This window comes from Narcine bancroftii, chromosome 1 (assembly GCF_036971445.1).
Source record: "Narcine bancroftii isolate sNarBan1 chromosome 1, sNarBan1.hap1, whole genome shotgun sequence".
NCBI lineage: Eukaryota > Metazoa > Chordata > Chondrichthyes > Torpediniformes > Narcinidae > Narcine > Narcine bancroftii.
The window spans coordinates 7992316-8019982 of NC_091469.1; the positions used below are offsets into that span (position 1 = coordinate 7992316).

At 42.6% G+C, this 27667-nt stretch overlaps 1 protein-coding gene across 13 annotated transcripts in view; it reads left to right on the forward strand.

The window, feature by feature from the left end:
* Window positions 1-27667, forward strand: part of LOC138755016 (adhesion G protein-coupled receptor L3-like) — a 747574-nt gene that overhangs the window by 664750 nt on the left and 55157 nt on the right. For all 13 annotated transcript variants that reach the window (XM_069920224.1, XM_069920232.1, XM_069920177.1 and 10 more), the window contains 3 exons: window positions 1330-1550; window positions 4006-4072; window positions 6448-6539. In XM_069920224.1, the coding sequence (XP_069776325.1) occupies window positions 1330-1550; window positions 4006-4072; window positions 6448-6539 (380 nt within the window). The remainder of the gene's footprint in view (window positions 1-1329; window positions 1551-4005; window positions 4073-6447; window positions 6540-27667) is intronic.

Consider the following 27667-nt stretch of genomic DNA (forward strand, 5'->3'; position numbering starts at 1 on the left):
TGAGGTAGTAGAAGTGATATCTCCTCTGAAATCAAATTTTAAAACTGACCCTTCCTGATTATTGAAATATTGTTGAAACCGATATTGATAAAATCAGACAGTTACAACACAGAAACAGGCCCTTCCACCCAACTTGTTTGTGCCAACCTCATTTTTTTGAAGCTGATGCCATTTTCTTGTGTTTGAACCTTCCCTGTCTCTGTCTAAATGTCCTTTAAATGGTGCAAATGAACTCACATTTGCTGTAAACTCCAACAGCATGTTCCACACACCTACTGCCCTCTGTTCAATGTACCACGCTTGCTATACGTCACATTACGTCCTCTTGATCATGGACAGAGGATATGTCAGGTAATACTATCCCAAACAAATCTACTTGACCCAGAATGAAGTGTTGAGATGGCAAGTTCAGAAAGTTCATTGTTGCCAAACCTGGCTCAAACAGCCCCAACTGAGATAGGCGGGGTTTGATCATCAACAAATATTTGCAGAAAATGGTTTGCCAAAATTAGTTTAAGGTAAACAATATCAAACTTCAAATGGGCTGGTCATTTCTCTCCCAGTGCATTGCTTCAGAACCAGTGGATGTGTAATGGTCAAATTCAACTGCTACCTTCCAAGGTATCGTGTTCCCTCTGCATTGGTGTGTTTATTGTCCTTTGGTCAAGTAAATAGCCATCAAACAAAAAAGTCTGAAGACACTGGGGTTGAGTGCAATTCGCAAACGTGCTGGGGAAACTTGACAGGTCACAGAACATTCATGGGAAGCAAAACCCATGATTTGAGCCCTTCTTCAGGTACAAACAAAAACAGGCAAGCACCTGAGTAAAAAGATGGGAGTGGGGGAGGGGGGGAAGGGAAGAAGGATGGATTAATCTAAATTTTACATTTAGACATACAGGACAGCAACAGGCCTTTCCAGCCCACCAGCCATGTCCCCCAAATACACCAATAAACCGACAACTCCTACCACCCAGTTCACTTTACCATTTTGTTGCCCAAAACACTGGCTAACCTTTACTTCCTGTGGATGCTGCATGGCCTGCTGAGTTTTTACACCACTTTTGTACATTGCACAAATAAATAGTCATCTAGCTAACATCCTTGTCATGTCTTGGCTAAACTTTCGATGTCTACCTGCTGAAGAACTAGCATAAGTCACCCTGTTGAATACACAGGTTTGTCAACTGATAACATTAACAGTTTTCAATGTTTGGCTCATCAAAGACAGTCACAATGTCCTGAGAGAAATGGAGATGTTTGTTAAAAACAGCTTTAATGGGCGTGACGGAGGTAAATCTTCTTATCTGCCCTTTCTGTTCCTTTCAGATTGCTTGTGCAGTCTTTGCCGCTTTGCTTCACTTCTTCTTTTTGGCTGCTTTCACCTGGATGTTTCTGGAAGGAGTTCAGCTCTACATCATGCTGGTGGAAGTCTTCGAAAGTGAACACTCCCGCAGGAAGTACTTCTACCTGGTTGGCTATGGAGTGCCAGCCCTCATTGTAGCTGTGTCAGCGGCCGTGGACTACCGGAGTTATGGGACCACCACAGCGTGAGTCCACTGCATTGGGTTTGAATATGGAGTCGGCCTGCATCAGTGGGCATTTCATTCATGCAAGGGTGTGAGATAATTTAGAATTAAACAGGAGAGTGTGCCACGAGCTGGGGTCAGGAGTCATTTGCAAACATTTCTCCAGCATGCTTGTTTAAGATCATTCACTTTGAGGCTCTAGACTGCTCATACTGGTGATGAAAACCAAGTGCCTGCTGCTCAACTTCTAGAGTTCTGAGAACCCAGATCGGGTGCAGTTCTCTCACCACCCCCCCCCCCCCCCCCCCTGTCAGGGTCACATGCACCAATCATCTCCTGACCTAGACTGGCTCTACCTTCATGTCCCAACTGGCCAGAGAGAAAGAGAGAGAAGGGTGAGGAGAAAATCAGAATCTGGTCTGATCATGATCTCAAGTTCAAGTTTATTGCAATGAATTGTAGAGGGGTAGTAGTGGAATGGGGAGTCATTAATCAAGAGTGACTCATTCAAAGAGAGTAGCTCAGGGTGAGAAGCAGGGGGTAGAATTTCAGAGCAGAGTCTTCAGGGAGACAATTATGTGGTGAATTGTCCAACGTCAGGTGAGGGTCAGAGAGAGAAAGGTCAGTGGAGGAAGGGTGAGGGTCAGGGACAGGGAGGGTGGGAGTGGGGAAGGATCAGGGGAGGTTGAGGATTGGGACGGGGAAGGGAAAGGGTTGTGGACAGAGTGTTGAGGGTCGCAGACAGAGAAGGGTAAGAGACGGTCAGAGGGACAGGTTAGGGAGGAGGCAGGGAGAGAGGTGATGGAGGAGACAGGGAAGGGGTGTGAGCATCAGCGACAGAGGTTAAGGGTTAGTGATAGAGTAAAGATTAGGTGAGGTAGAGGGAGTGAGAGTCAGGAACAGGGAGGGGGAATGTGGATTGTGGAGAGGGTAAGGGTTGGGGATAGGGAAGAAGTGGAAGATCGGGAACAAGGAAGGGAATGAGATGGGTGGGATGAGGGTCAAAGTCAGGAAGGGGTGAGGGTCAGGGTTAGGGAGGGGTTGAAAGATAGTGGAGGGTGAGTGAGGGTTAGTGGAGGGGTGTGTGAGTGTTATTAGAGGGGGTGAGGCTCAGTATGGGGTGAGGGTAAGTGGAGGAGGGTGAGGGTCAATAGCAGAGGTGTGATGGTCAGTGGAGGGAGGGTAAGAAAGAGTTGAGGGAGCATGAGGGTTAGTGGAGGGGTGAGTGAGGATCAGTGGGGGGGAGGGTGAGAGTCAACCAAGCCAGGGGAGGAATGGTCAGGGACTAAGGTGGGGGGGAAATCAATGAGGATCAAGACCTTGAGTGTAGAGGGGTCATGGAATGGTGGGAGTTGTCAGAATGAGTGATTTGAGGAGGGTGATGTCTCTGTGTGGGTCAGGGAGAGGATCATGTGGGAAGCACATGAGGAAGATCTTGGGACTTGACCTTAAGGTTCGAAGATTAGGAGCAGGAGTGTCAACCAGGGTGAGATGCACAAGGACATGGGAAGTGCTTGCTCTCCGAGAAGGGACCCTTCTGGATGGAGATGGACACTTTGGGCTCCAGAATGACAGTTCAGAAGCCTGAGCCGTTCCGATGACTTTTCAGCAGTTGTCATCCCACGGACACTCCTCTTTTGCCTACAAATGAAGTTACAGAGGATGATGGAGAGAAAGGGGTGGGCATTGATGGTCAGTATGCTCACAGACCATGAGGCATCAACTGCACGAGGTGTGAGAGGAAATGTTGCCCCCATTCAGCTGCAGATTGACAGGAGACAGTTGGAGTATCAGACTCTTTTGACTGTTCCTGTAAGCTTCCTTCCCCTCAGTGAGCTCAATATATAATTTTTTTTTGAATATCGAATTCACATGAAGGATTTAACTTACCCAAATATGTCATTTTACTCCACTCCACCTGTCACATAAATTGAATTGGGCAAAGAGGGTAATTTTCAAGGAATGCACAAATTTGATTCATTTGAATGTAAAGGAAATTATATGATTAATAATTTAGCTGACGGTAATAACTCTGTCTCTGCACTCTGCAACGTTCCCAAGCCAAGAATTATTCCTGAGCTAATGGGGATATGTTTGAAGAAAATGAAAGTTTGATCACCTCAGCTTCTCAAAATTTCTGCCACTTCTTCATTTTTCTTTGAATTAGATCTAGATTTGGTCTACACCAAGGCCTAAAGCTGGCTTGTTCTGATGGTTCTTTTCATTGGGGTGGTGAAAAAACCTGCAGGCTGGGAGATGACATGGCAGCATTCAGCTTTTATTTCCATGGTCATCTGAAACTTGAAGCATTTATTTCTACCACTGGCACTTTCCAAAGAGGAGCTTATAATTCAAGAATGAAGGTGTAATAATTCCTGGCTCTCCTTAGCCTGTTTGCAGAGTGCATTGCTCTCTTTCACTCCACTGTTGTCGATGAGCGTCTGTACTCAATCAGTCCTGCTGTGTTTCATTACAGATGTTGGTTGAGGCTAGACACGTACTTCATTTGGAGTTTTATAGGCCCTGCCACCTTGATTATTATGGTAAGTGCTGCTGATTAACAGAGCACCTCCAAGAACCATTAAACTGGGCTTTAACTAGACCTATATTGTTTTCCCTTAATTTATTGCATTCATTTTAAAAAGGAATGTTGCTCCTTAACCCCCAGTCACTACAACTTCATGAAGCTTCAGTGTGTTAAATGAAAGTGATGGTGGTATCTGTTCTAATGGGTCCAAAAAAAAGAACAAGAAACATCGTTCGTTCAGAATTGTGAACAAAAGCTGTTTCAATATGTTCTTAAACCCACAAGACATCATTTCTCATTCTAATTTCCACAAGATCTATTCAAAGTCCAGTTGAGGGCTTTTTTTTAAACTGCTAATTATGTGCATTAATTTGTTTAAAAACAAAGTTGAACCACAGAATAGCAGAAGAAATGGGTTGTCAGTAGGCTTGTGGTGATGCAAATGCATTGGTCGCACCAGGTGTTGGTGTGTATCTGAACCAAGAGAAATCCTTTAAATTACCAATGGTCATGACAATTGCCCAAATGACTACTTGTGATTAGAGAAGGAAGAATAATGTGGAAATGAAGCTTCTCATTTGCTCTTAAGAAAGTGTGTGGCCCTAAGAGAATATTTGCAATGATGTGGCTGGGACTTGAGGAACTGAGTTATAGGAAAAGTTAAACAGGTTAGGACTTGCGCAAATTGGGATTGTACTCGCTGGAGTTTAGAAGATTGAGAGGGGATCTCATAGAGACCTATAAAATTCTGGCAGGACTGGACAGAATGGATGCAGATGGGATATTTCCAATGATGGGAAAATCCAGAACTCGGGGCCATGGTTTGAGGATAATAGGCAAACCATTTAGGACCGAGATGAGGAGGAATTTCTTGACCCAGAGGGTGGTGAATCTGTGGAATTCATTGCCCCAGAGGGCAGTAGAGGCAGGTTCATTAAATCTATTTAAGAGGGAATTAGATCTATTTCTTCAGTATAAGGGTATTAAAGGTTACGGAGAGAAGGCGGGGACGGGGTACAGAACTTTAAGATCAGCCATGATCTCGTTGAATGGCGGAGCAGGCTCGAAGGGTCGAATGACCTACTCCTGCTCCTATCTTCTATGTTTCTATGTTTATCCTGGAAAGGGGTGGGGGGAGAATGAGGAGAGATTGCATTGAAATATGAGGGGTACAGATGGAGTAAATGCAAGCAGGTTTTTGCCACTGAGGTGAGACATGAAATAGGGAACATGGGTTAATGGTGAAAGGAGAGATGTTTCTGGGAAACATTTGGGGGAAGTTCTTCACTCAGATACTATGGAACCAGCTGCTAGTTGAAGTGGTGAATGCAGGCTCGAGTTTGACATTTAAGAAAGAATTGGATAGGTCCATGGATGGTGTATGGAGGGCTATGGCCTGGGTGCAAGTCAATGGGACTAGGCAGAATAAAAGTTTGGCACAGTCTAGATGGACCGAAGATCCTGTTTTGGTGCTGTGGTTTCCATGGTTCTAATAATAATGATAATTAATTTATTGTCATACACAAACGTACAATGTACCTATGTTCAGAAACTCTTACTTCCTGCTGCTGAACAGGTATACAGGTACAACGTAAAAGAAAAAGGACAATAGTGTATGTTAAATTAAGAAGAGGAAATTAATGTAAAAGAGATAGATAATAAAAATTTACAATTACAAAAGTGCAAAATAAAACATGACTTTGCAGTAGTGCAGATAGTCCTTTTGTGGTGTTGGAGCAGTCCCTGATCAGTGAAACAAGGGGAGGTTCCGAGCCCAATAGCTGTGGGAAATAAACTGTTCTTGAACCTAGAGGTGCTCGTCTTCAGGCTTTTGTACCTTCTCCCCAAAGGTAGGAGCAAGAAATTATTGTGACCAGGGTGATGGAGGTTGATGAAGGGCTCAAGCCCGAAATGTCGGTTATGTATTTTTACCTTTGCTACATGAAGGACACTGTTTGGCCAGCTGAGTTTCTCCAGCATTGTGTTTTTACTTCAACCACAGTGTCTACAGATTTTCGTGTTTTATTTCCTTTCCTTTATGATGATGTTGGCTGTCTTCCTGAGGCAACTTCAGTAATGGCAGGTCGGAGCCTGTTACTTTCTGGAGCTTCCTGTGTTCCTGGGCACTGAAGTTACCAAACAGGGCTGTGATGTCAGTCATTATACTTCTCCCAATACACCTGTCAAGGTTTGATATACAATTATATGCCAACTTTCTTCATATTCCTTGTAAAGCAGAGGTGTTGGTGCAACTCACCCATGGAATCTTCCAGCGATCGGAGTTATCAACTCGTGGGGTAAATGCTACGTAGGCTGTGAAGAACATTTTCAGAGAGAGGGAACATTTTACAATTGAAATGAACTTAATTTAGTTATTTTTTAATCTTGTAGTTGAACGTGATATTTCTTGGGATTGCTCTTTACAAGATGTTCCATCATACAACTGTGCTGAAACCAGAATCTAGCTGTTTGGACAATATAAAGTAAGTTTCTGTGGACATATTCCTCTTTGATTAAATGTGATTTCCAGATATTTGCCTGTTTGCAAAACTTTACAATTGGATATTGCATGATCAGTTAAACAATTTATATGTGTTAAGATACAATATGACACTCATTTAAAAAATTACATTTGTCATATCACATCTTTTGCAGATCTCACATAACTGGATAACTGTAATTGCAAAATAACCAGAACCATTTTCAAATTCTTACTAATGTATTGTAGCCATTCACGGTATCACCCTGTTTGTGATCTGACCCTCAGTGTCATTTACAGGTGGCATTGTAAGTGAAATGAAAGTTTGCAGTCCAGTGTTTGGAGCATATGTTATCCTGGCCACCACTCAAATATGCCTTTCCATTAAAAACTGGAGCAATCCACAGCCTTATGGTTAATTCCCAGCAATAAAGGGAGCTAACTCTTCCGCAAGGTATTGAGAAGATAAGAATTAAAAGGACCCACCATGGATAGCAAGGAGCTGACATTTGCACTGCCCTGCCTGAACTTTCACTGCACATATTTCTCACATCCTTTCATGAATCCACCCACTCCATTAGCACATGTGAACAATGTGTTTTTTATAGGGGAAAAACAGCAGCTCTTTACCATGGGTGTGACAAAAGTGCAGGCAGCCCTTTTGTGGTGTCACAGAGGATGTTGATTAGTTTATCAAGGGAGATTTAAAAGCCTGATAGCTATTGGAAAGAAACTGCTCTTGAACCTAGAGGTGCTTGTTTCAGGCTTCTTTCCTTTCTGCCCAAAGGCAGCAGTGAGAAGAGGTTGTGACCTGGGTGATGGGGGTCCTTCATGATGTTGGCTGCCTTCTTGAGGCAGTGTGTCACAGAGATATCGGCAATGGATGGCAGGTCAGAGCCTGTGATAGACCCGACTCTTTTTGCTACCTTCTGCATTCCTTGGCACTTGTAGTGTCTTTGACACTTTAAGTGTTCGTAGAAAACAATTAATGACTTTGTATTGGAGCAAGAGCCCACTTTGATCTTTTCATTGCTTGACTTTGTGAGGGATGGATCTCTTGGACATTTCTAATACATGAAGCACAGCCAAGAATAAGAGAGGGAATAAGAATTAGCCTATTGCAGTCTTTCCCTTTAAAATGTTTCTTTCTTAACACTGCATTCTCAATAATTTTAAATTCAGTTTAAAAATATTGTTGAATGCATTCTTCAGTTTATTTTTCACAAAAGACTTCTGGCACAACTTTCCTCACATACATTCAAATAACAAGCCAAACTCTGACCAGCAGACACATGTAGGAAGGGAATAGTCATCAGGAGATGCGAGAGGCTGCATTTGCTGGACTCGGGAGCAAAAAAACAATCTGCTGGAGGTGTTGAAGGTCTGCAGATCCTGAGGTTGAGTGCAATGCAAAAACATGCTGGAGAAACTCAGCAGGTCATGCAGCATCCATGGGAAGTAAAGGGTAATCAACATTTCAGGCCTGGGCCCTTCATTACGTATCAGCAAAAAAACAGGCAGGTGCCTAAATAAAAAGATGGTGGGGGGGGGGGGGGGGAGGAGAGGAGGAAGGAAGGGGCACAGTGAGGAGCATGGGCCAACAGGTAAGAGGTTATTTTTGGATACAGGTGGGGGGGAGGGGAGAAGAGAAAAATTTGAGGTGATAGTGGGAGGGTAGCTCTCTGATAGGAGAAGGAAGGGAAGGAGGTGGGGAGCTGGAGGAAAGGAGACCGAAGGATAGTGAGAGCGAGAGACTTTGGGAAAAATTTTAATGGAAACTGGAGAACTCGACGTTAATGTTGTCTGGTTGGAAAAGAGCCTGGCTGGAATTTAAGGTGTTGTTCCTCCAATTTATGTGTAATCTTAGTTTGGCGGTATGTGAGGCCATGGACACACATTTTGGTGTGGGAATAGTATGAGGAATTGAAATGGTTGGCCACTGGGAGGTCCTTGCTATTGCAGCAGACAGAGCGAAGGTGCTCATTGAAATAATTTCCCAGTCTGCGTCCAGTCTCCCCTATATAGAGGAGGCTACATCAGGAGCACCGGATGGAGTATTAACATGTACCTAAGCAAAGGGCTGGACCCGCTGCAATGGCCCATCATCATAATCGCTCCACAGCAGACGCAATATCGCTGGCCCTCCACTCAGCTCTGGATCACCTCAAAAACAACAACTCATACATACAGCTGCTCTTCATCAACTACAGCTCAGTCTTCAACATCATTATTCCCTCAGTGTTGGTCAAGAAGCAACAAACTCTAGGCCTCTGCAACCTGATTCTTGACTTTGTCATCGGAAAACCACAGCCAGTACGAATTGGAAACAACTTCTCCTTCTCACTGATTATCAACACAGGGGCACCCCAAAGATATGGGCTCAGCCCACTGCTCTACTTATTATGCACTCTGCTGCCAGGCACAACTTTGCCGAAGACACTGGAGTTGTCAGCAGAATCACAAATGAAAATGAGGAAGCAGACAAGAGAGAGATAGATCACTCATTTAATGGTGTCACAACAACAACCTGGCACTGAACGTTAGTAAAACCAAGGGATGATTGTGGACTTCAGGAGGGAATTAGGGGAACACGACCCAATCCTCATCAAGAGCTCAGTAGTGGAAAGAGTCAAGAACTTTAAATTCCTGGGTGTCAACATCTCCGAGGATCTGTCCTGGAGCCTCCATGCCGATGCAATCATGAAGAATGCTCGCCAGTGGCTATACTTTGTGAACTGTTTGAGGAAATTTGGTATGTCACCAAAGACTCTCATAAACTTCTACAGGTGTACCGTGGAGAGCATTCTGCCTGGCTGCATCGCTGTCTGGTATGGAGGTGCCAACTCTCAGGAGAAGAATAAGCTCCAGAGGGTTGTTAACTCAGCCTGTAACATAACAGGCGTCAGACTTCAGTCTATTGAGGACATCTACATGAGGTGGCACGTTAAAAAAGCAGTCTCTATCCTCAAAGATCCCCCACCACCCAGGCCATGCTACCATTCACTCTGCTACCATTGGGGAAAAAGTGCAGGAGCTTAAAGATGAGCACTCAAAGGAACAAAGACAGCTTCTTCCCCGCTGCCATCAGATTCCTGAATAATCAATGAACCAAAGACACTGCCTTACTTTTCGTGAATTATTATTTTTTATTTATTGCTGAGTTCCTCCAGCAGAGAATCATTGGGGAGGGAATAAATATCAACCAGATTGGTCAACCTGATTTCTTGAATGACTGTTAGTCCTAAAATTTTAGTAAATTATTGAATTGCCACTGTTATTATTTTCTCCTGCTGTTTTTGAACCACTGCCTTACTGTGTCAATTCACTCCTGACCTTCGGGTCTGTGCCTGTGGAGTTTTCATGTTCTACCTGTGATCACATGGTTTTCCCCTTTGGAGCTCCAGTTTCTTTCCACGTCCCAAACTTGTGTTGATTGACCACAATGTGTCGATGAGTGGTAGAATGCGAGAGGGAGCTGGCGATGATATGGGGAGAATAAAAGAAATGGAATTTGAGTAGGATTAGTGTCAGTCGGTGGCTGACAGCAGATATGATCCAATGTTCACATTGATATCTAGAGGAATAGGGTATAAGAGCAAGGATGTGATGTTGAGGCCTTATAAGTCACTGGTGAGGCCTCACTTGGAGTATAGGGTGCAGTTTTGGGCTCATTTAAGAAAGGATGTGCTGGCATTGGAGAAGATTCAAAGACGATTCAGAATAATGATTCCTGGAATGAAGGGATTAGCATATTAGGAACATTTGATAGCTTTTGGACAGTGCTCCTTGGAGTTCGGAAGAATAAGGCAGGGGGCTCATAAAAGCTTTTCAAATTTTGAGAGGTCTGCTCAGGGTACATATGGCAAAGTTTTTTCCTAGAGAAGGGGAGTCAAGGAGGGTACAGCTTCGAGATTGAAGCAGAGATGTGGAGGAATTTATTTACCCAAAGTGTTGTGAACCTCTGGAATTTGCTGCCAGGGGTAGATGTGGAGGCCAAGTAGTTGGGTGAATTTAAGGTAGAGATTGATAGGTATCTGAGTAGTCAAGGTATCAAACGTTATGTGAAGAAGACAGGGGAGTGGGGTTGAGTAGGAGAATGGGCTGAGTGGCCTACTTCTGTTCCTATGGTTTTATGATGCCTGACGGCCCTATTTCCATGCTGCATCTATCCACAACTCCAATGATTCCGTTGTTTCGTTTTTTTTTATAACACAGATTTATTTTAAACTAAAGTACAACTCTGATTATCCAAAATGTTTGGACTGGGCCTATGTCAGATAAATGTTTTGTTTTGGAGAACTGGTCATTTTTTAAAAACACCCTAGTAGCAACAAAAAATAGGGAAGGCTTTATAAGCACTAAAATAATGTTTAATTCTCCCCCCCAAAAAATGCTGTCTGCTGCCAATCACCCACACCACGAGGCTTCGCTCCTGCCCAGGACCCCGAGGTACCCGCTCCTGCCCAGGACCCTGAGGTACCCGCTCTTGCCGGGAGCCTGACATCCTTGCTGTTGCTGGGAGCCCGATGACCCCACTCCTGGCGGGAGCTCGAGGTCCCGCTCCTGCCCATGAGACCGCTCTCCTTGAAGACACCGGGACAAGGGATTTTTCCGACCACTTGTGGCTGGGAGACAGTGGGATGCAGTTTGAGAGGGAGAGTTGGAGAGAAAAGTCAGCAGGGGAAGGTAAAGAAGTGGAAAGAGAGAGGGGAGGGAGTTACCTGAAAGAGGACAATCATCATTCTAGTTTCACATATAACCATATAACCATTAACGGAGCGGAAACAGGCCATGTTGGCCTTTCGAGTCCGCACCGGTTCACTGATTTTGTGCGCCCTCTTCAGGCATTGGTCCCAGTAGATCTTCATTCAATAACAATGGGCAAGTCTTGCGAAAACACGTCAGTGAATGGGCATGGATCGGTACATACTGCCAAATGGCCAAGGTCCACAAGTACACTAAGGCACTTTTTTGAACAGTGGGAGGAAACCGAAGCCCCCGGATGAAACCCACGCAGACATGAGGAGAACGCACCAACTCCCCACAGACAGCTGCTAAAAGATATGAGATTTGTCTTATGAAAAATAAGTTTAAGTTGCTACTTTACCGGATTTGGTTTTGTAACAGATTATGACATTCAGTCCCTGCCACAGCTGTTGGCTGCTCCTTGTTGTCTCCACTTCGCCCACATCAAGTGAATTTATTTTTCAACCTGTGAGGTCAGTTCTGCTCTGAAAGAAATTCAGACAAGTGAGGTTTTCTGATTTGTTTTGGATATCCTCATTTATCCAAAATTTTAAAATTATTTTGGATTAGTGAGGATTTTGGAGAATCCAATTTCGGATAATTGGAGTTCTACTGTAGTTGTTACCATTTTAGAGAGGGAAAACCCAACACCCAACACCCAACCCCAACCAACCAATTTTCCCCTGCAACCGCTGCAACCGTGTCTGCCTGTCCCGCATCGGACTTGTCAGCCACAAACGAGCCTGCAGCTGACGTGGACATTTACCCCCTCCATAAATCTTCGTCCGCGAAGCCAAGCCAAAGAGAGAGGGAACAAATCTGGAGTTGCACACATCTTCTCAAGAACCAGTGACTTTATTTTTAAACTCAGTCAGGGCACTGAGGAGGCAAAGGAGAAGCTGAGTTGTATGTGGGACAGACGGTGTCTGAGTGACAAGTCCATCAAACCCACCTCAAATTCATTACAGCGAGTGATTAGGATCACCTTGATCTCACTGCAGGCTCAAGGAGCCATGGAACATTTTTGATGTTCCATTTGTTCATGATGCTGGCGAATTATGGGAAAGAGCAGTATGGTTAGAAAACCCTTTTCCTTTTCTAAATTGAAATATAATCCAATAATGAGGCAGAGGTTGAGAATATGGCCACAATTTATGAAGTCTTTTGGATATCACAGTTTTTCCTTTGCCAGCCCCTATTATAGATAATCTTTTCAACCTTATTTGTTGGAAGCAGGTTCCAAGGAGTGGTATAGATTAGGTATTAAAAATATTAAACAATTGACAATAAAATTTAAACTTCCCAATGGACATTTTTATTTAAATATTTACAAATTTGGCATTTTGTTCAATCCAAACTTTCTGAATTCCGTCAGATTCCCAAAAAAATATATTCTTGATTTACTTTTCTATTTTCATTTTTTCCATGGTGGATTAATATAAATTATTTATCATAACTTAATGGATTTAAGAACAGCTTCAATGGCTGGGATTAAGAATGATTGGGAACATGATTTAAATATATCACTTTCAGATGAGGATTTTGAGACCCCTCATAATTTGATTAATGAGCCCTCATTTTCTTCACAACATTGTCTATTACAAATTAAGGTGGTGTATAGAATGCACAAGTCTGAAGTTAAATTATCCTGCTTTTATTCTGATATTGTTCCATTATGTGATAAGTGTAAAATATGAAGCTTCAGTGATTCATATGTTTTGGGAGTGCCTTAATTTAAAAATACTTTGGATTTTTAAAATCAAATTGAACAATGCCCTTTAACCACTTTATTTGGTTTTTCTCGAGAGGAAATATCCTTGACTTCAACCCAAAAGACAACCTCAGCTTTTACCTCACTGATAGCTAGACGAGCAATTCTAATGAAATGGAAAGATGATTCTTCTCCTACTCATATCTAATGAGTTACATGATATCATGTCTTACTTAAGTTTGGAAAAAAAATAGATACAACTTTAAGGATATGAAGTTTGAATTTGATAAGATGTGGGGACCCGTTCATGGATTATTATCGCAACTTGAAGACTTAAGGTGTTACAATGCTCCGGAGACTCCCAGTCTTGTTTCTGAACGTTGTTATTTGATCCATATCTTTATAATGTATACCTTGTTTAGAGGGAGGGGTTAGATTAGTAGGTTTTTTTTTCTTTTTGTTTTTTTATTCTTTTTTGTTAATAGAGATAATTAGATAATAATGGGGTTAAGTGTGGATTATTATGGATCATATCACAAAAATAACTTTTCTTTGGTATAATAGAATTTTAATTGCATCTTCTCTATTTTCTATTCAATACTAATTTTGTTATATTATGAGTAATGGATTAACTGTTAACAATATAATTATAGAATTTGATGTTTTGAAGGAGACAAGTAAACAATTATGGGTATACTTCTGATTTACAATTTATGTGTGATATGTTTATATATTAACTAGGAGACTATGTACATAGGATTTTATCTATTAAGAGACTATGTACATAGGATTTTATCTATTAAACTCAATAAAAATATTTTAAAAAGAAGGAATAGCAGTGAGCACTTGCAGTCCCAGTGACCAGGGTTCTGATCCACCGCTGACTTTAAAAAGTTTGTACATTCTCCCCATGTCTACATGGGTTTTCTCCCACCCTCATTATGGGTTAGTGGGTTAATTGGTCACATGGGTTTATTTGGGTGGCTTGGCTCTTGGGGCAGAAGGGCCTGTTACCACGCTGCATGTGAAAATTAAAATAGAATTCTCCTTTGGTCTGGCAATGGTGAAATGTAATATCCTTTCGGAAGCGGGAAAAACATTTCAGCGGATTTTTTGGTTAATTTGTTTCTGGTGCCAAACAAAACTTTGTCAGATATATCAAACTCTTGTTCATTCTTTTTCTAGTTCATGACAACACTACCACAATATCTTTTTGATTTGGTTACAATTCAGCATCTGACCATTCCAACAATGCAAATGTGTCTTCTTGGGATTCAATTTTATTATGTCAACAACAGAAAGGAATAGGAATTTTATTTTCTGTAAAGGTGGTCTTGGGGATTCTAAAAAGTTGCGAACAAGAATTTTTCATACATTTACAGTAAATAAAGGCTGCGAGTCATTAGAAACAGATCCCAGCCTAATAATTCATCGGGGAAATGATAACCTGTAGAATGTGCTTCCAAAAGAATCCTGTGGAAATAACTGTTGTCAATTTTCTCAATGCAAACTGGATATGGTGGAAAATAAATGAGGAATCTGGATATTGAAGAAATTGCTGGGAGGAGTTTGCATCTTTTCCTCCCACAGCAATCAAGACTGCAAATTTCCCAGATGAATTGGGATTCTGTATTGGATAAAAATGGATCTCCAAGGACCCCATTGCCATTGCAAACTGGGTCTACCAGTTGGGATGTCATGGTAATGTTGTCTTAAACATTGGTGAGGCAAAATGTGGATTATTGTGTGCAGTTTTGATCACCTAACTACAGGGAAGATATCAATATGATTGACAGAATACAGATAAGATTTATTAGGATGTCACAAGGACTTGAGGAACTGAGTAACAGGGAAAGGTTAAGCAGATTAGCAGTTTATTCCCTGGAGGGGAAATTTGATTGAGATATATAAATTTGAGGGTGATAGATAGAATAAATGCAAGTAGGTTTTTTTTCCACTTAGGAAGATACAAACCAGAGGACATGGGTTAAGGATGAAAAGAGAAAAGTGTAAGGGAAACATTAGGAGGAACTTCTTCACACAGAGAGTGGTGAGAGTGTGGAACGACCTGCCTGCTGAAGTGGTGAATGCAGATTGACTGTTAACACTTAAGAAAAATTTGGACAGGTACATGGAAGGGAGGGGTATGGAGGGATATGGGACTGGATGCAAATCAGTGGGATGATGCGGAGTGACAGTTCAGCACAGACTAGAAGGGCCAAAGGGCTTATTTCTGTGCTGTAATGTTTCATGGTTCTATGTTGGGAGCTGAGCTGTAAGGAGGCTTTCCTTCCCATTTTCCAACTCTTGTTTCTTGTGATGAATTCATATTGGTAATTTAGGGTCAATTACACTCTGATGTCAAAATATCAGCGCAGAAACTGCATTTGGGCTTTGAGAACTGTTGCTGCCAATATGTCGTGGAGCTGAACAAGGAAACTTTCAGATATGCAGAATTTTGAAGGGCATAGGTAGAATGGACACTAGGAAACTTTTCCCCCTAGCTAACTTTCTAAAGCTGGAGGGTGCAGATTTAGAATGAGGGGTTAGACGGGATCCGAGAGTTCACTTTTTTCAGTCAGGTGGTTGGAATCTGGAACTGAAGCGATTCTTGCAGCTTTTTAAAAAATATATCGAGACCACACTTAACTTATAGTACATGGAGGACTGCAGACCTTTGCTAATGAATGAGATTGGTGTGGATGATTACTGATGGCTGGCTTGGATATGATGGGCCAAAGTGTACATTTCTGCACTTATGTGACTTTCGCACTCTGTCTTCATGGATACATTTTTAATTTGTTTTATGTTTAAACATACAGTATGGTACAGGCCATTTCGGCCCATGTGTCTGTGCTTCCCAATTTACACCCAATTAACTTACACCCGCAGTACGTTTCGAATGGTGGAAGGAAACCGGAGCCCCCAGGGAAAATGTATGCAGACTTGGGGTGAATGTACAAATTTCTTACAGACAGCGTGGGTTTCGAACCCCGGTTCCGATCACTGGCAAGGTGGAGCGATAACTGCTACGCCAACTGTGCTTCCCATATGCTGGGTAGAATTCAAAACAGTGAGGTAGACCAGTTTTGATATCTTAATCAACCAAAATAACAGAGAAATTGAAGTGCTGTATAACGGGAGTTGCGTGATCATGTCGCATCAAGTGCACAAATCCAGGAGATCCATGTTCTAGTTCCATAACTTTGGAGGAAAACTTGTTGCTTTATGACTGCTCCGTATGAGTTAATGAGATGTTTTAGAGTCACCAAAAGGCTCTGAGCTGGAATCCTAAAGAACTTCCCATATTGTTAAACTGTGTTTCAAAAATTGATTCACTATTATAAATACTTCACATTTCAACCTTTAATTACCTACCAATCTTGGTGCCAAAGAAATTTATAATTAAATTTGGAGTTTTTATATTTTCATAATATTAAGCATCCTTCTATGTTCTTATTTTACTCTCTTATAAAATTAAATCAATTCTGATGTCTTCAAGAATCAAATTAACATCCAGTCTTTGTAAGGTCCACATTAGTCTGTGATGCATGATCTGTTTTCTTTATTAAATAAACTACAGAAGCACATTCTGAGCTTTGCCACAGCTATGTGGGAAACATACCAAATGCAGATATTTGGTTTGCAACAGTATTTACTTTCTCCTCTTGCACCAATTTCTGTTTGATGTAATCGGTAGGAGATATACATTTCCCATTTGCAACTTGTCAATATCTTACAATCTGAGGTCATCATCTAGAAGTACACAAAGATTCTGATATGGAAACAAACCATTTATCCATTCCAATCTGCATCAGTGTTTATCCACCACACTGGCTGTTATCATCAATCCTGAATGTTCCTATTCTGTTCCCATTTTGCGGTACCTTTTAGTCAAACAATCTACCCCATTTGCTCCAAAATGGTGACTTCTCTGCTTTCATCATTAATTCCAGTTGTGTCTGTTCCAGATCTGAGTCCCCCAACTCTCTGTCTAGTCAGGTATTGTGGTGAAGTAATCAGTTATGGTCAACCAACTGCAGAAAGCAAGAAACCTTTCATTTTTGCACCAGCTTTCTGCTCCAGATCCTACATCTTGCACCAGAATACTGATTTTCATTTCCAACTCCAGCAGTTCAGTGGACTGGAGTTGACTGTAAATTCGGTGAAGTTCAGTGGTGAGCTGATTTGCTTCAATACCAGCTTTTCAAAACACTTAATCACGGTTGATGTGAGTGCCACTGGTCGATAGTCATTTAGGCGGGTAATCAAGCTTGGTTTGGAGTTGTACAGCACAGAAGTGGGATATTTACCACCAAATCCAGGCTTACCCTTTTATTAATCTACATTTGGTATTAGGGAAGTCAAGAGGCAGAAATTTGCCAAGTTCGAGCCCCAAAAGAATATCCACAAGCACATGGTGACTCTGGCAGAATGTGCATGGATTACAAAGCAAAGCTAGGCAGTGCAGAATGCTACAGCAAACCTTCCTTGATGCATTAATTATGTCCTGTGCTTGATTTGAACGGGGAACCATTGGAGATCCACATCAACTACTCCAAGAGATGTCACACCCCACCCCCGTCATTGCTGGTGAAATCAGGGTTGTCCTCCAGCTGGTGAGCCCATGGAGAGTGACTGGTCCACACAGAGCCTTTGGATGTATTCTCAGAACCTTGCAGATCCAGTGGTGGACAGGTTTCAACCGGCGGAAATCTTTAACCTCTCCAGATGACAGGCCAAAGTTCATACTTGCTTCAAGAAGGTGACCATCATCCAAATCCCAGAGAAAGGTACAGGAACAGGTCTGAATAATTACAGGTCAGTAGCTCTGATACCCACCATCATGAATACATTGAGAGGCTGGTCACAGCTCACATCATCACTAATCCAGTCACCCTTGACCCAATTCAGTTTGCCTACTGGCCAAACAGATCGATGGCAGAAACCATCTCCCTGTCCCTCCACTCAATCCAGGAATATCTGGACTCCATTCCCTCTGCACGCATATCTGAACAACTAAATACCATCCCAACTCCATTTTCAGATCTGATGCTGACACCACAGCTGGGTATCAAATAATTATGTCTGAATACAAGGAGATTGAAAGTCAAGAGAACAACCCCTCTCTTAACATCAGTAATACAAAGGAGATGATCATTTTTTCAGGAGATGATGACAGAATCCACACCCATGTCCACATCAATGGTGCTGAAGTGGAAATAGTAGATTGCTTCAAGTTCCGAGAAGTAAACATCTTCAATGACCTGACCTGGACAACGACATTGATGTAAAGGTCAAGAAAGCACAGCAAAGCATCTACTTTCTCAGAAGTTTGCCATATCTTCGCTTCCGTCAACAACCCCTACAGGTGCACCATTGGAAGTAGACGCAATGTGGGATCGAGCTACTCTGCTCAAGATCAAAAGAAGCGACAGAAAGTGGTGAATGGAGCTCAGAACATCAGACAAAACTCTCTCTCCTCCTTCAGCTTCATTTCCATCTCCCTCTGCCCAGAAAAAGCATCCAGTGAAACCCGGACACACACTCTTCTCCCTCCTCGCATGGGGGAGAAGGCTCAGGAGTGTGAAATCACACAATCAACAGATTTGAAGACAGCTTCTTCCCTGCGGCCATGACGTTCCCGAATGAATCCCACAACAGTGCTCTCATGCTGCCCTTGCTTTGTACCAATTGATTTTTCTTTCATTGTAATTCAATACTCTGTAATTGTGGTCTTGTTCATCGAGTTAATTCTAAGAGTTGACCTGCTAGACTGCTTGTGGAAGAACCTTTCTCTGTACCAGGTGCACTGCAACAAATAAACATAAACTAAATTAGATCCAAGTTTTCCTCTGCCTTGTCAGTTTTAATATCAATCTCAATTCCTCTCAAATATAATGATACTGTCTAACTTCCTCTCACAAGAAATTCCAGAAACATTTGCATTCTCTGTGTACAACAAACTGTGTGCCATGACCACATGTTAACTTTTATTCAAGACATGAAAAAAATCAAATCAATGTGCAGTAAAAGTGATCAGATAACTCTCCTAATGTGTGAGTTGGAGAGCCCAATAAATTGATCACATTTCTGAAAGCTTTCATTCTCAAATAATTGTGACGGAGAAACTAATTTTCAGCTGATCTTCAATGTAAAAATTGACTGAGTTTTATGCTTAAACTGCTTTCACTTATCTCCCAGCACCTCTCCAAGAAAATTACTAAACTTGTGTGAATTAAATTTTAAGCAGTTAATGAAGAGTTACCATGGGGATGGTGTAGCAAAGAAGTAATTTTACTCTGTCAGCTCTATCAGGGAATTGTTTGAAGAAGCAGATCATATTAAAACCTTTGAACCAATATTTATGCTCTCAAATTCCTTAAGCAAAAGTTCCTAAATGACTAGCTGGTGAAATTATTGCCTTTCATTTTCCCTTCCTTTATCTACATAGTTAGTTATATTGAAAATGGAACTTCAGAATAGATGAGGGTACGTGCAATGTAAAGAATCATTTAGCCTGTGCTTACACAGTTAATGCATCATTTATTTTTTGTGCTGAGCAGCAGTTTATTCTGAGCTTACGGGATGAATTTCTATGCAGGGATGTGCAAACTTCCTGAATGAAGCTCTTATTAAGAACAATGCAGGAAAACTATCTAACATTCTGCCTGGGCACTCTCCAAGCAGATATCATTAACCTGGACTTCTCCAGTTTCTGTTAGGCCTCTCTCTCTTTCCCTGTCTCTCTAACTCCCTTCTTCCAGCTCCATGCCCCAGTCCCTTTCCATTCAGCGAGCTAACCCCTCCCCCGATCACTTCTCAGCCTTTTTCTCTTCTGTCCTCCCACCATGTACACATATGTCCTGTTAGCCTCCCCGCCCCTTTTTTTCCCCTCCCCTCCTCTACTCTCCCCACTTTTTTATTCAGACACCTGCCTGCTGTTTGCCCATACCTTGATGAAGGTCTCAGGCCTGAAACATAAGTTTTATATATTGTTATATATCACAAGATCACAAGAAAAAGGAACATTTGGCCCATTGAGTTTGCCCTGCAACTCCACACCAAGTTAAACTGTTTTGGCCTATTCCCCACATCCCTTGATACCATGACTAATTAGATACCTATCAATCTCCTCCTTAAACTCCCCCAATGATCATGCTTTCACAGCTGTATGTGGCAATGAATTCCACAAATCCACGACCCTCTGGCTAAAGAAATTTCTCCTCATCTCCGTTTTAAATGGGTTCCGTCTAATTCTAAGACTGTGCCCTCTTGTCCTGGATTCACCCACCAAGGGAAACATCTTATTCACATCTACTCTGTCAATCCTTTCAGCATTCGAAATGTTTCTAAGAAATGCCTTCTTATTCTTCTATATGCTAATCAATACAGTCCAAGAGCTGATAAACATTCCTCATGTGTTACCCCTTGCATTCCAGGAACCATCCTGGTAAGTCTTCTCTGTACTCTCTCCAAAATTATTACATCCCTTCTAAAATAAGGGGCCCAAAACTGCACATAGTACTCAAAATGAGGTCTCACCAGTTCCCCATAGAGTCTCTTTTCTCTTATACACTATTCCTCTTGAATGCCAACATAGCATTCACTTTCTTTAATGCCGATCCAACCTGGTGGATAACCTTTAGGTTATCCTGCACGAGAACCCCCAAGTCCCTTTGAACTTCTGAATTTTGAATTTTCTCCCCATCCAAGTAATAATTTGCCTGTTTATTTCCTCTTTCAAAATGTACAACCATGCATTTCTCAATATTGTATCTCATCTGCCGCTTCTTCACCCACTCACCTAATCTGTCCAAGTCTTTGCAGCCTTTTGGTTTCTTCAACTCTTTCTGCTCCTCCACCCATCTTGGTGTCATCTGCAAACTTAACTACAAATCCATTCAATCCATAATCTAACTCATTGTATAAAGAAGCGGCCCCAGCACCGTCTCAGCCAATGCCCCACCCAATCTAATATCTTTCCTGAAATTCCATGGGCTCTCATCTTATTAAGCAGCCTCTTATGCGGCACTTTTGAAAATCCAAATGCACAACATCCACAGCCTCTCCCTTGTCCATCCTACTTGAGATTTCCTCAAAAATTCCGATAGGTTGGTCATGCAGGATCTTCCCTTCATGAAACCATTCTGGCTTGGACCTGTCATGTCATGCACCTCGATGTATTTCATAACCTTGTCCTTGAGGATCGACTCCAATAACTTTCCAACTACCGACATCAGATTAATAGGCCTATAATTTCCTTTTTACTGCCTCCCTCCTTTCTTAAACAGTGGGATTACATTTGCAACCTTCCTTTCTTTACTTCCTGTAGAGGCTGCGTGACCTGCTGTATTTCTCCAGAATTTTCGGCATTTCGCTAAAGGAAAACTGTTTGGCCCTTACAGATTTCCACAACAGACTACGAGTTCTATCATTGTTGTGCACAATATTTTTTATAAACTGCATTTGTGATTGATTTTTAAGGTTATATACTCTCGCTTGCACTTCTCTGGGGCCCAAGCTTTAGCCAATCAAGAGTGCTAAAGATAAACTAGGGCAGTAACCACTGAGTTCTGCTTCCTGGAGTTCTCAATTCCAGGAATTGTTCAATCCCTTTGTGCCATCTGTAAGAATGGATGCGCTTGCATTAAAGAGAGTTCAGAGGAAGTTCACAAGGATGATACCAAGAGTAAACGGTATTCATATGAGGAATGTTTGATGGGTCTTAGCCTGTAATCATTGGAGCTTAGAAGAATACAAAGGGATCTCAGTGAAACATTTTAAAAAGCATGGACAGAGTAGATGTAGAAAGTTGTTTCCCATTGTGGAAGAGTCTCGGACAAGAGGGATGCCAGAATTGAAGTGGATCCACTCAAGAGATGTGGAGAAATTTCTTTAGCCAGATGGTGGTGAATCTGTAGAATTTGTTGACACATGCAATTGTGGAGGTCAAATCATTGTGTGTCTTGAAGGCAGAGATTGAAAGGCTCTTGAGTAACGAGGGCATCCAAGATTATGGTGAGAAGCTGAGAAGTGGAATTTAGTGGGAAAATGGATCAGCTGATGATTGAATGGTGGGGGAAACTCCATGGACTGAACAGCCTATTTCTGCTCCAGTGTTTTATAGTCTTGTGGTCTGTATGAAACATCCATGCATTGCCAGAAGGTGCTATGAGTGATCCTATTTTTTTTTATTCTGATCTCAAAAATCAAACACACCTGATTGAAACATTGTAAGATTTAGAGTTTAAGTTTTTGCAATAACCAGGTAGGACTTTGTAAAATTGAAACAATAATGGACAGTCTGTTATGGATGGTATCGAGCTGAAAATTCCAGCAACATCCTCCTCTCAGCAATGAAAGATGCGAGTTCCTAGTAAGATGTTCTTTTTTTATATACCCTGATTTTTTAAAATCCAAATATCCTTCAAGTGACAGGAGTGCATCGAAGAGTTATTATTGACACTTGCCATTTATTCCCTGTAATCACTGTTGTCAGCTGAGGATAAGCTGCAGCCCTTTGAAATGAACATGACATATGGAAAGTAAAGTGAATCTCTTCTCTCAAGTACCAGGACCATCTGCCCAATTTCAACTTGTTTTACATGATGGATATTCAGGAAGATGTTCATTTTAAACTAAGTTAATTCAGCATCATGGAAGGATCAAACCCAGACCTGGGAGACTTTGGTCAGCTTGATTTTGATTTTTCTGAAGGCTTCTTTAAGTTTTCCAAGTTTAACTTTTCTCTTTCTTCCAATGACCTTGTTGTTTTGCTTTTTTTTAATCGCTCGTTCTCCAGTAATGCGAATCAATGCGGGCAATTCCTGTTCAATGTTTTGTGGGGGTTTTTTTTGTCTTTGCTTATTTCAACTATCGATTCAGCCGCGTCTGTTTTAGTGCAAAATGGCAAAGGCAAAAGCCAGTGCTGTCTGCAAGAGGGTTAAAATGACAATCATCAGTGTTTCAACAATCTCATTGATTTGTGATTACAGACTGTATTGGAACTCCAAGAGCTTGCAAGGAAACTGGAGAGGTTAATGATTGCTCTAGCCCCATTAACAAGCCTTAAGCTTCTGCTGAGCAAGTCACCTTGTGGTCTCCTGCCAGTAGTAGCCCCTTCTTAATCGACTCATTGCATTATCACAAGATAATGCATAAAATGAATACCTTCATTGATGTGAACCTGACTAATAGGACTGTAATAGACTGCAGGAACGTGCCTGTAATCCGCAACACTTTATAAATCTCGTTGCTTTTATCCAAACACAGTTGGACTGTATAGCTTTTACTTTCTACCAGCTGATTGGCTGATTGGCTGAAATTTCGTGATGCAAATGCATATAATAAATTGTAAATTAATGCTTTTATAAACCTTACTGAAAAGAAACTGTTGTATAATCTTCCAGTTCCTTGAAGCAGTGGTCAGGATGTTTCATAGGACTACTTGTCTTCAACCCTCGTACATAGTTGGTAGTTACTGGCTGTCAATCTTGTTGATGGGAGCAGAATTGCTTTGTCCTGTCACAAAGTGGCTGCGCCCTTTGCTGCCAACTGATGCTTTTTGACCTCACTGACAAAAGGCAAAGGAGGAAAAACCCAACACCCAACCCCAACCCACCAATTTTCCCCTGCAGCCGCTGCAACCGTGTCTGCCTGTCCCGCATCGGACTTGTCAGCCACAAACGAGCCTGCAGCTGACGTGGACTTTTACCCTCTCCATAAATCTTCGTCCGCGAAGCCGAGCCAAAAAAAAGATGCTTTTTGGTTGACTCTTCTCTCTCTCCCTTCCACCCTCCCCAAGATCACTGAGAAGCATTTACAGCTCAGCATCAACTGATGCCCCTTTGAAATCTTCTTCAACCCCTCTGTACTTTATGACACAAGCTGCATTAAATGAAAATGGTTTTGCAGCTATTTTCTCAGACTATGAGTTAGCTGGAATGTATACGTAGCTATGAATTTCTGTGAATGGAATTGCTGCCTGCTAGTTCATGATTAATCAGCATAATTTTAAATTATATTTATTCCCTTTTACTCCACCGTACAACCACCCCAAATGGTATATGACCTGCTGAATTTCTCCAGCACAGTGTTTGCAGACTTTTCTGTTTAACACCAGGAAATGCATCATTTTGCCTTTTAAAGTAGAGCACCTAAAGTACCATTGCCTTTGTCAACATGACACAGATAGGAAATGCGGAAGAGTTTATGGGTGTCAATGCTGTAATAGAGGTGCCATTATCTGCCTACAGGCTTCTGCATGCTTGGGTAGAGATAGCCTTCATCCCAGGGTGAAGTGTGAAAGAGGAAAAGTTTAAAGGGGATTTGCAACCAAGATTTGTTACACAAAGGGTAGTGGGTGTCTGGAATGGGCTGCTCGGAAAGATGGTGAGAGCAGACATGATAGCAATGTTTAAAAGGCATTCAGGCAGTCGTGGAATGAAGGAATGTGGCAGATGGGAGTGGTTAGGTTTGCATCATGTTCAGTGCAGACATAGTGGGCTGAAAGGTCTGTTCCTGTGATAAATTATTTTATGTTCTGAAATGAGTACCCTAACAGTGATGTAGCAAGTTGTATTAATGCTATCTCAGGGGAATGGTGCCGGGGGGGTGGGGGGGTGGGGGTAGAAATATCTTTGTTCACTCTCCAGGCTGATCCTCAGTTATGAATGTTTGACTTACAGATAACCCCACATTGTGAGAAATGGTCTCGCAATATTATTACTGTCCATTCAAAAGCCTGACATACGCACATATTCATTCCCAAGAGCAGCAGAACTAATTTTCTCCTCTCCACTTCCAGTCATTATTTTCTCTTATCATTTTTTTCATGGCAGTTGTTACATCATTATGGAGGTATGGATACTATTTTCAGCCATGTCTGTGTATTTTCTGGCTTACGGACAGAATAAACTTACAGCCGTCTGTAAAAACAGAACTCGTCCGTGACCTTAAACATTCTCTTTTCTCACAATAACCATGAAGTAAATATTTCAATATTGTTAATCAGAGATGCCTATAATTCACAGCAATGCTATCTTCACCCAAGTGCATTCTGCAATCTTCTTCCTGTTATGACCCAACCTGCATCTGGTTTTCTTGTTACAGTTACAGTTCTGTCACTTACTGTTCCAAATGTCAGAGTCCCCACTAATTTAAAACAAGATGCAAGTGCATTTTAGGCAACAGAAATTTGACTTATTTTAAGGGATCTTGTCAAGAAAATCCTCACTGAAGTTTGACCGTCTTCCATCTAATTTCTGAAGATGTCTGAATTGTGAAGATTTGGAAGTGCTTTCTTTTTCAATCTTTTTATTAATATTTCATAATATACACGACATAAGGAGAATATTTAAAAAAAACAATTAAAATGGTCTACATAGTATGATATCATATATGCAGAGGAGTTTATGGTCATATGCATGAGTTCAACGTACAGATGCAATGAAAGTCTAACATGCTGCAACTTCCCCAGATACACAAAACACATAAACAATGCTTTTAGTATAATTTTAAGATGATGCGAAGAGGAAAAAATATTAAAAAAGGAATAAAAAAGAACATAAATAATAAATATTCACAGTTGGCCAGTTGTGCAAAAAATGTTGTAACTGTTGTGCAGACAGACCATTGGTGGAGAAACCCAAGAATGCAGAAGACTGCAGGCACCTCCATTACAGTAGGCCACGTCTACTGTCTGGGCCTTAAAGGGTTGTGTCCCTAGCCAGGTCGGATCATTTCAGACTGGTCGGCCACCTATGAAGAGCTCCTGTCTTATGCTAATAAAAGCCTTGGTTTGGATCAACAAGTCTTTGATTCTTTCGATGAGCTCTACAATTTTATTAGCAAAAAGAAAAAAGAATTTTTTTTGAAAGGGATGGAGCGTCTGACTCGGCCAGAAAAACTTGATATCGACCCACAGTCAGCTACAGCCTTCAAAGCCTTTAAGTTCTGGCTGCTGAACTTTGAAAACTTCCTGAGATTCATTCTGGTAGAGGAGGATAACCAGCGTCTAACAGCATTGCTGTCTATGGTGTCCTTGAGAGTCTACGAGAACATCCAGGATGAGACCACTTACACCGCAGCCATAAAGGTACTGAAAGAACTGTATGATCAACGGGTGAACAGAGTTCATGCCCGGCTCGTGCTTGCGTCAAGGAAGCAACAGCCCGGCGAGTCCAGCAGAGCATATTTACAAGTATTAAAGGCATTGGGCAAGGACTGTAACTGTGTGGACAAAACTGCTGCCGAGATCACAAACGATCTCGTCCGGGATGCCTATGTGGCCGGGCTCCGATCGAACGAAGTGAGGCTGCGCTTGCTCGAACAAGGGGTAGAAAAACTAGAGGTCGTGGACCGGATTCCAATCACAATGGAGGATGCAGCCTTAAAGTCCATCGAGTTCTCTAGGGACTGGACCCCTCGTTCTGATGTGAGTAGAGTGCCCTTCTACCCTACCACCCCCCGAGATACTGACGGCCTGTCGGTTGCTGCTACACTTCTCCCTGCGAACCCAAAATGTTATTTCTGCGGGAGGGACAAGCACAGCAGGTCCCAGTGCCCAGCAAGAAAAGCCAGGTGCCAGAAGTGCCTTAAAAATGGCCACTTTGCTTCAGTCTGTAGGTCTAAAATGGCCACAGCAAACACAGTGCTTCGTGTGAAGCCCAATCGCCACTATCCCATTCAAACTCTTCTTCCCCAGAGCTCTCGTCCAATGAGAGCGAGGGCTCCCCTGCACGGCAACGCCTGACGTCACGGAGACGCCGAACCCGGAAGGAGCAGCCCACCCTCGCAACCATGGTGTTGGCCCGCCACACACCCCTGTGCGGAACACTCGACCCGGCCTCGGTCCCGACTGTGGCAACCGCTGCTGCTGCCGCAGCCACAGCCACCCCCGCGGCCAACGCTACTGCTGCTGCTGCCTGCTCCCTGTCTGCCGCTGTCTACGCCGCCGCCAATGCAGCCACCACGACTGACTGGGGACCGCCACGACCAACCATCGCTGACGACAGCCGGGGCCCGACCGCCGCGACCAATGACCTACCCACCGCCAACCACGAGCAACTACAAACCCCACTACTTACCTTTTATCCGCCGACGCCGCCACAACAGCACTTCCGGGAGGTCCTCCAACCTGCTCCTCCAGCGTTGACTACGTCTATGATGTCATCCCGTTGCGTGACGCCATCACGCGGAACTCCCCTGTCAACTGGATCAGTGGCTGCTTCAATAACACTAAACCAGCAATGCTCTCATCCCCTCACTAAAGCAATGGAACTGATTAAAGTGCATGGACACTACACCAATTGCTTATTTGACTCTGGGACAACTGACAGTTTTATCCAGCCAGATCTGGCCCTCCGTTGGGGACTTGACATTATTCCCACTACCCAGAGGATCTCATTAGCGACGAGGTCGCACTCGACCGGGATAAAGAGGTATTGCATGGCCATGCTGGAAGTTCAGGGCGCAACGGTCACCCACTTCAAATTATTCATCCTTCCCCAATTGTGCGCCCCAGTGTTGCTGGGATTAGACTTTCAGTGTCAGTTCCGAACGGTGTCCCTACACTTTGGGGGACCCCACGCTCCCCTCTCGGTCTGCCATCGACCCACCCCTGAAGCACCCGAGCAACCCGCCCCTGTGCCCTGGGGCCAATCCTGCGGCCT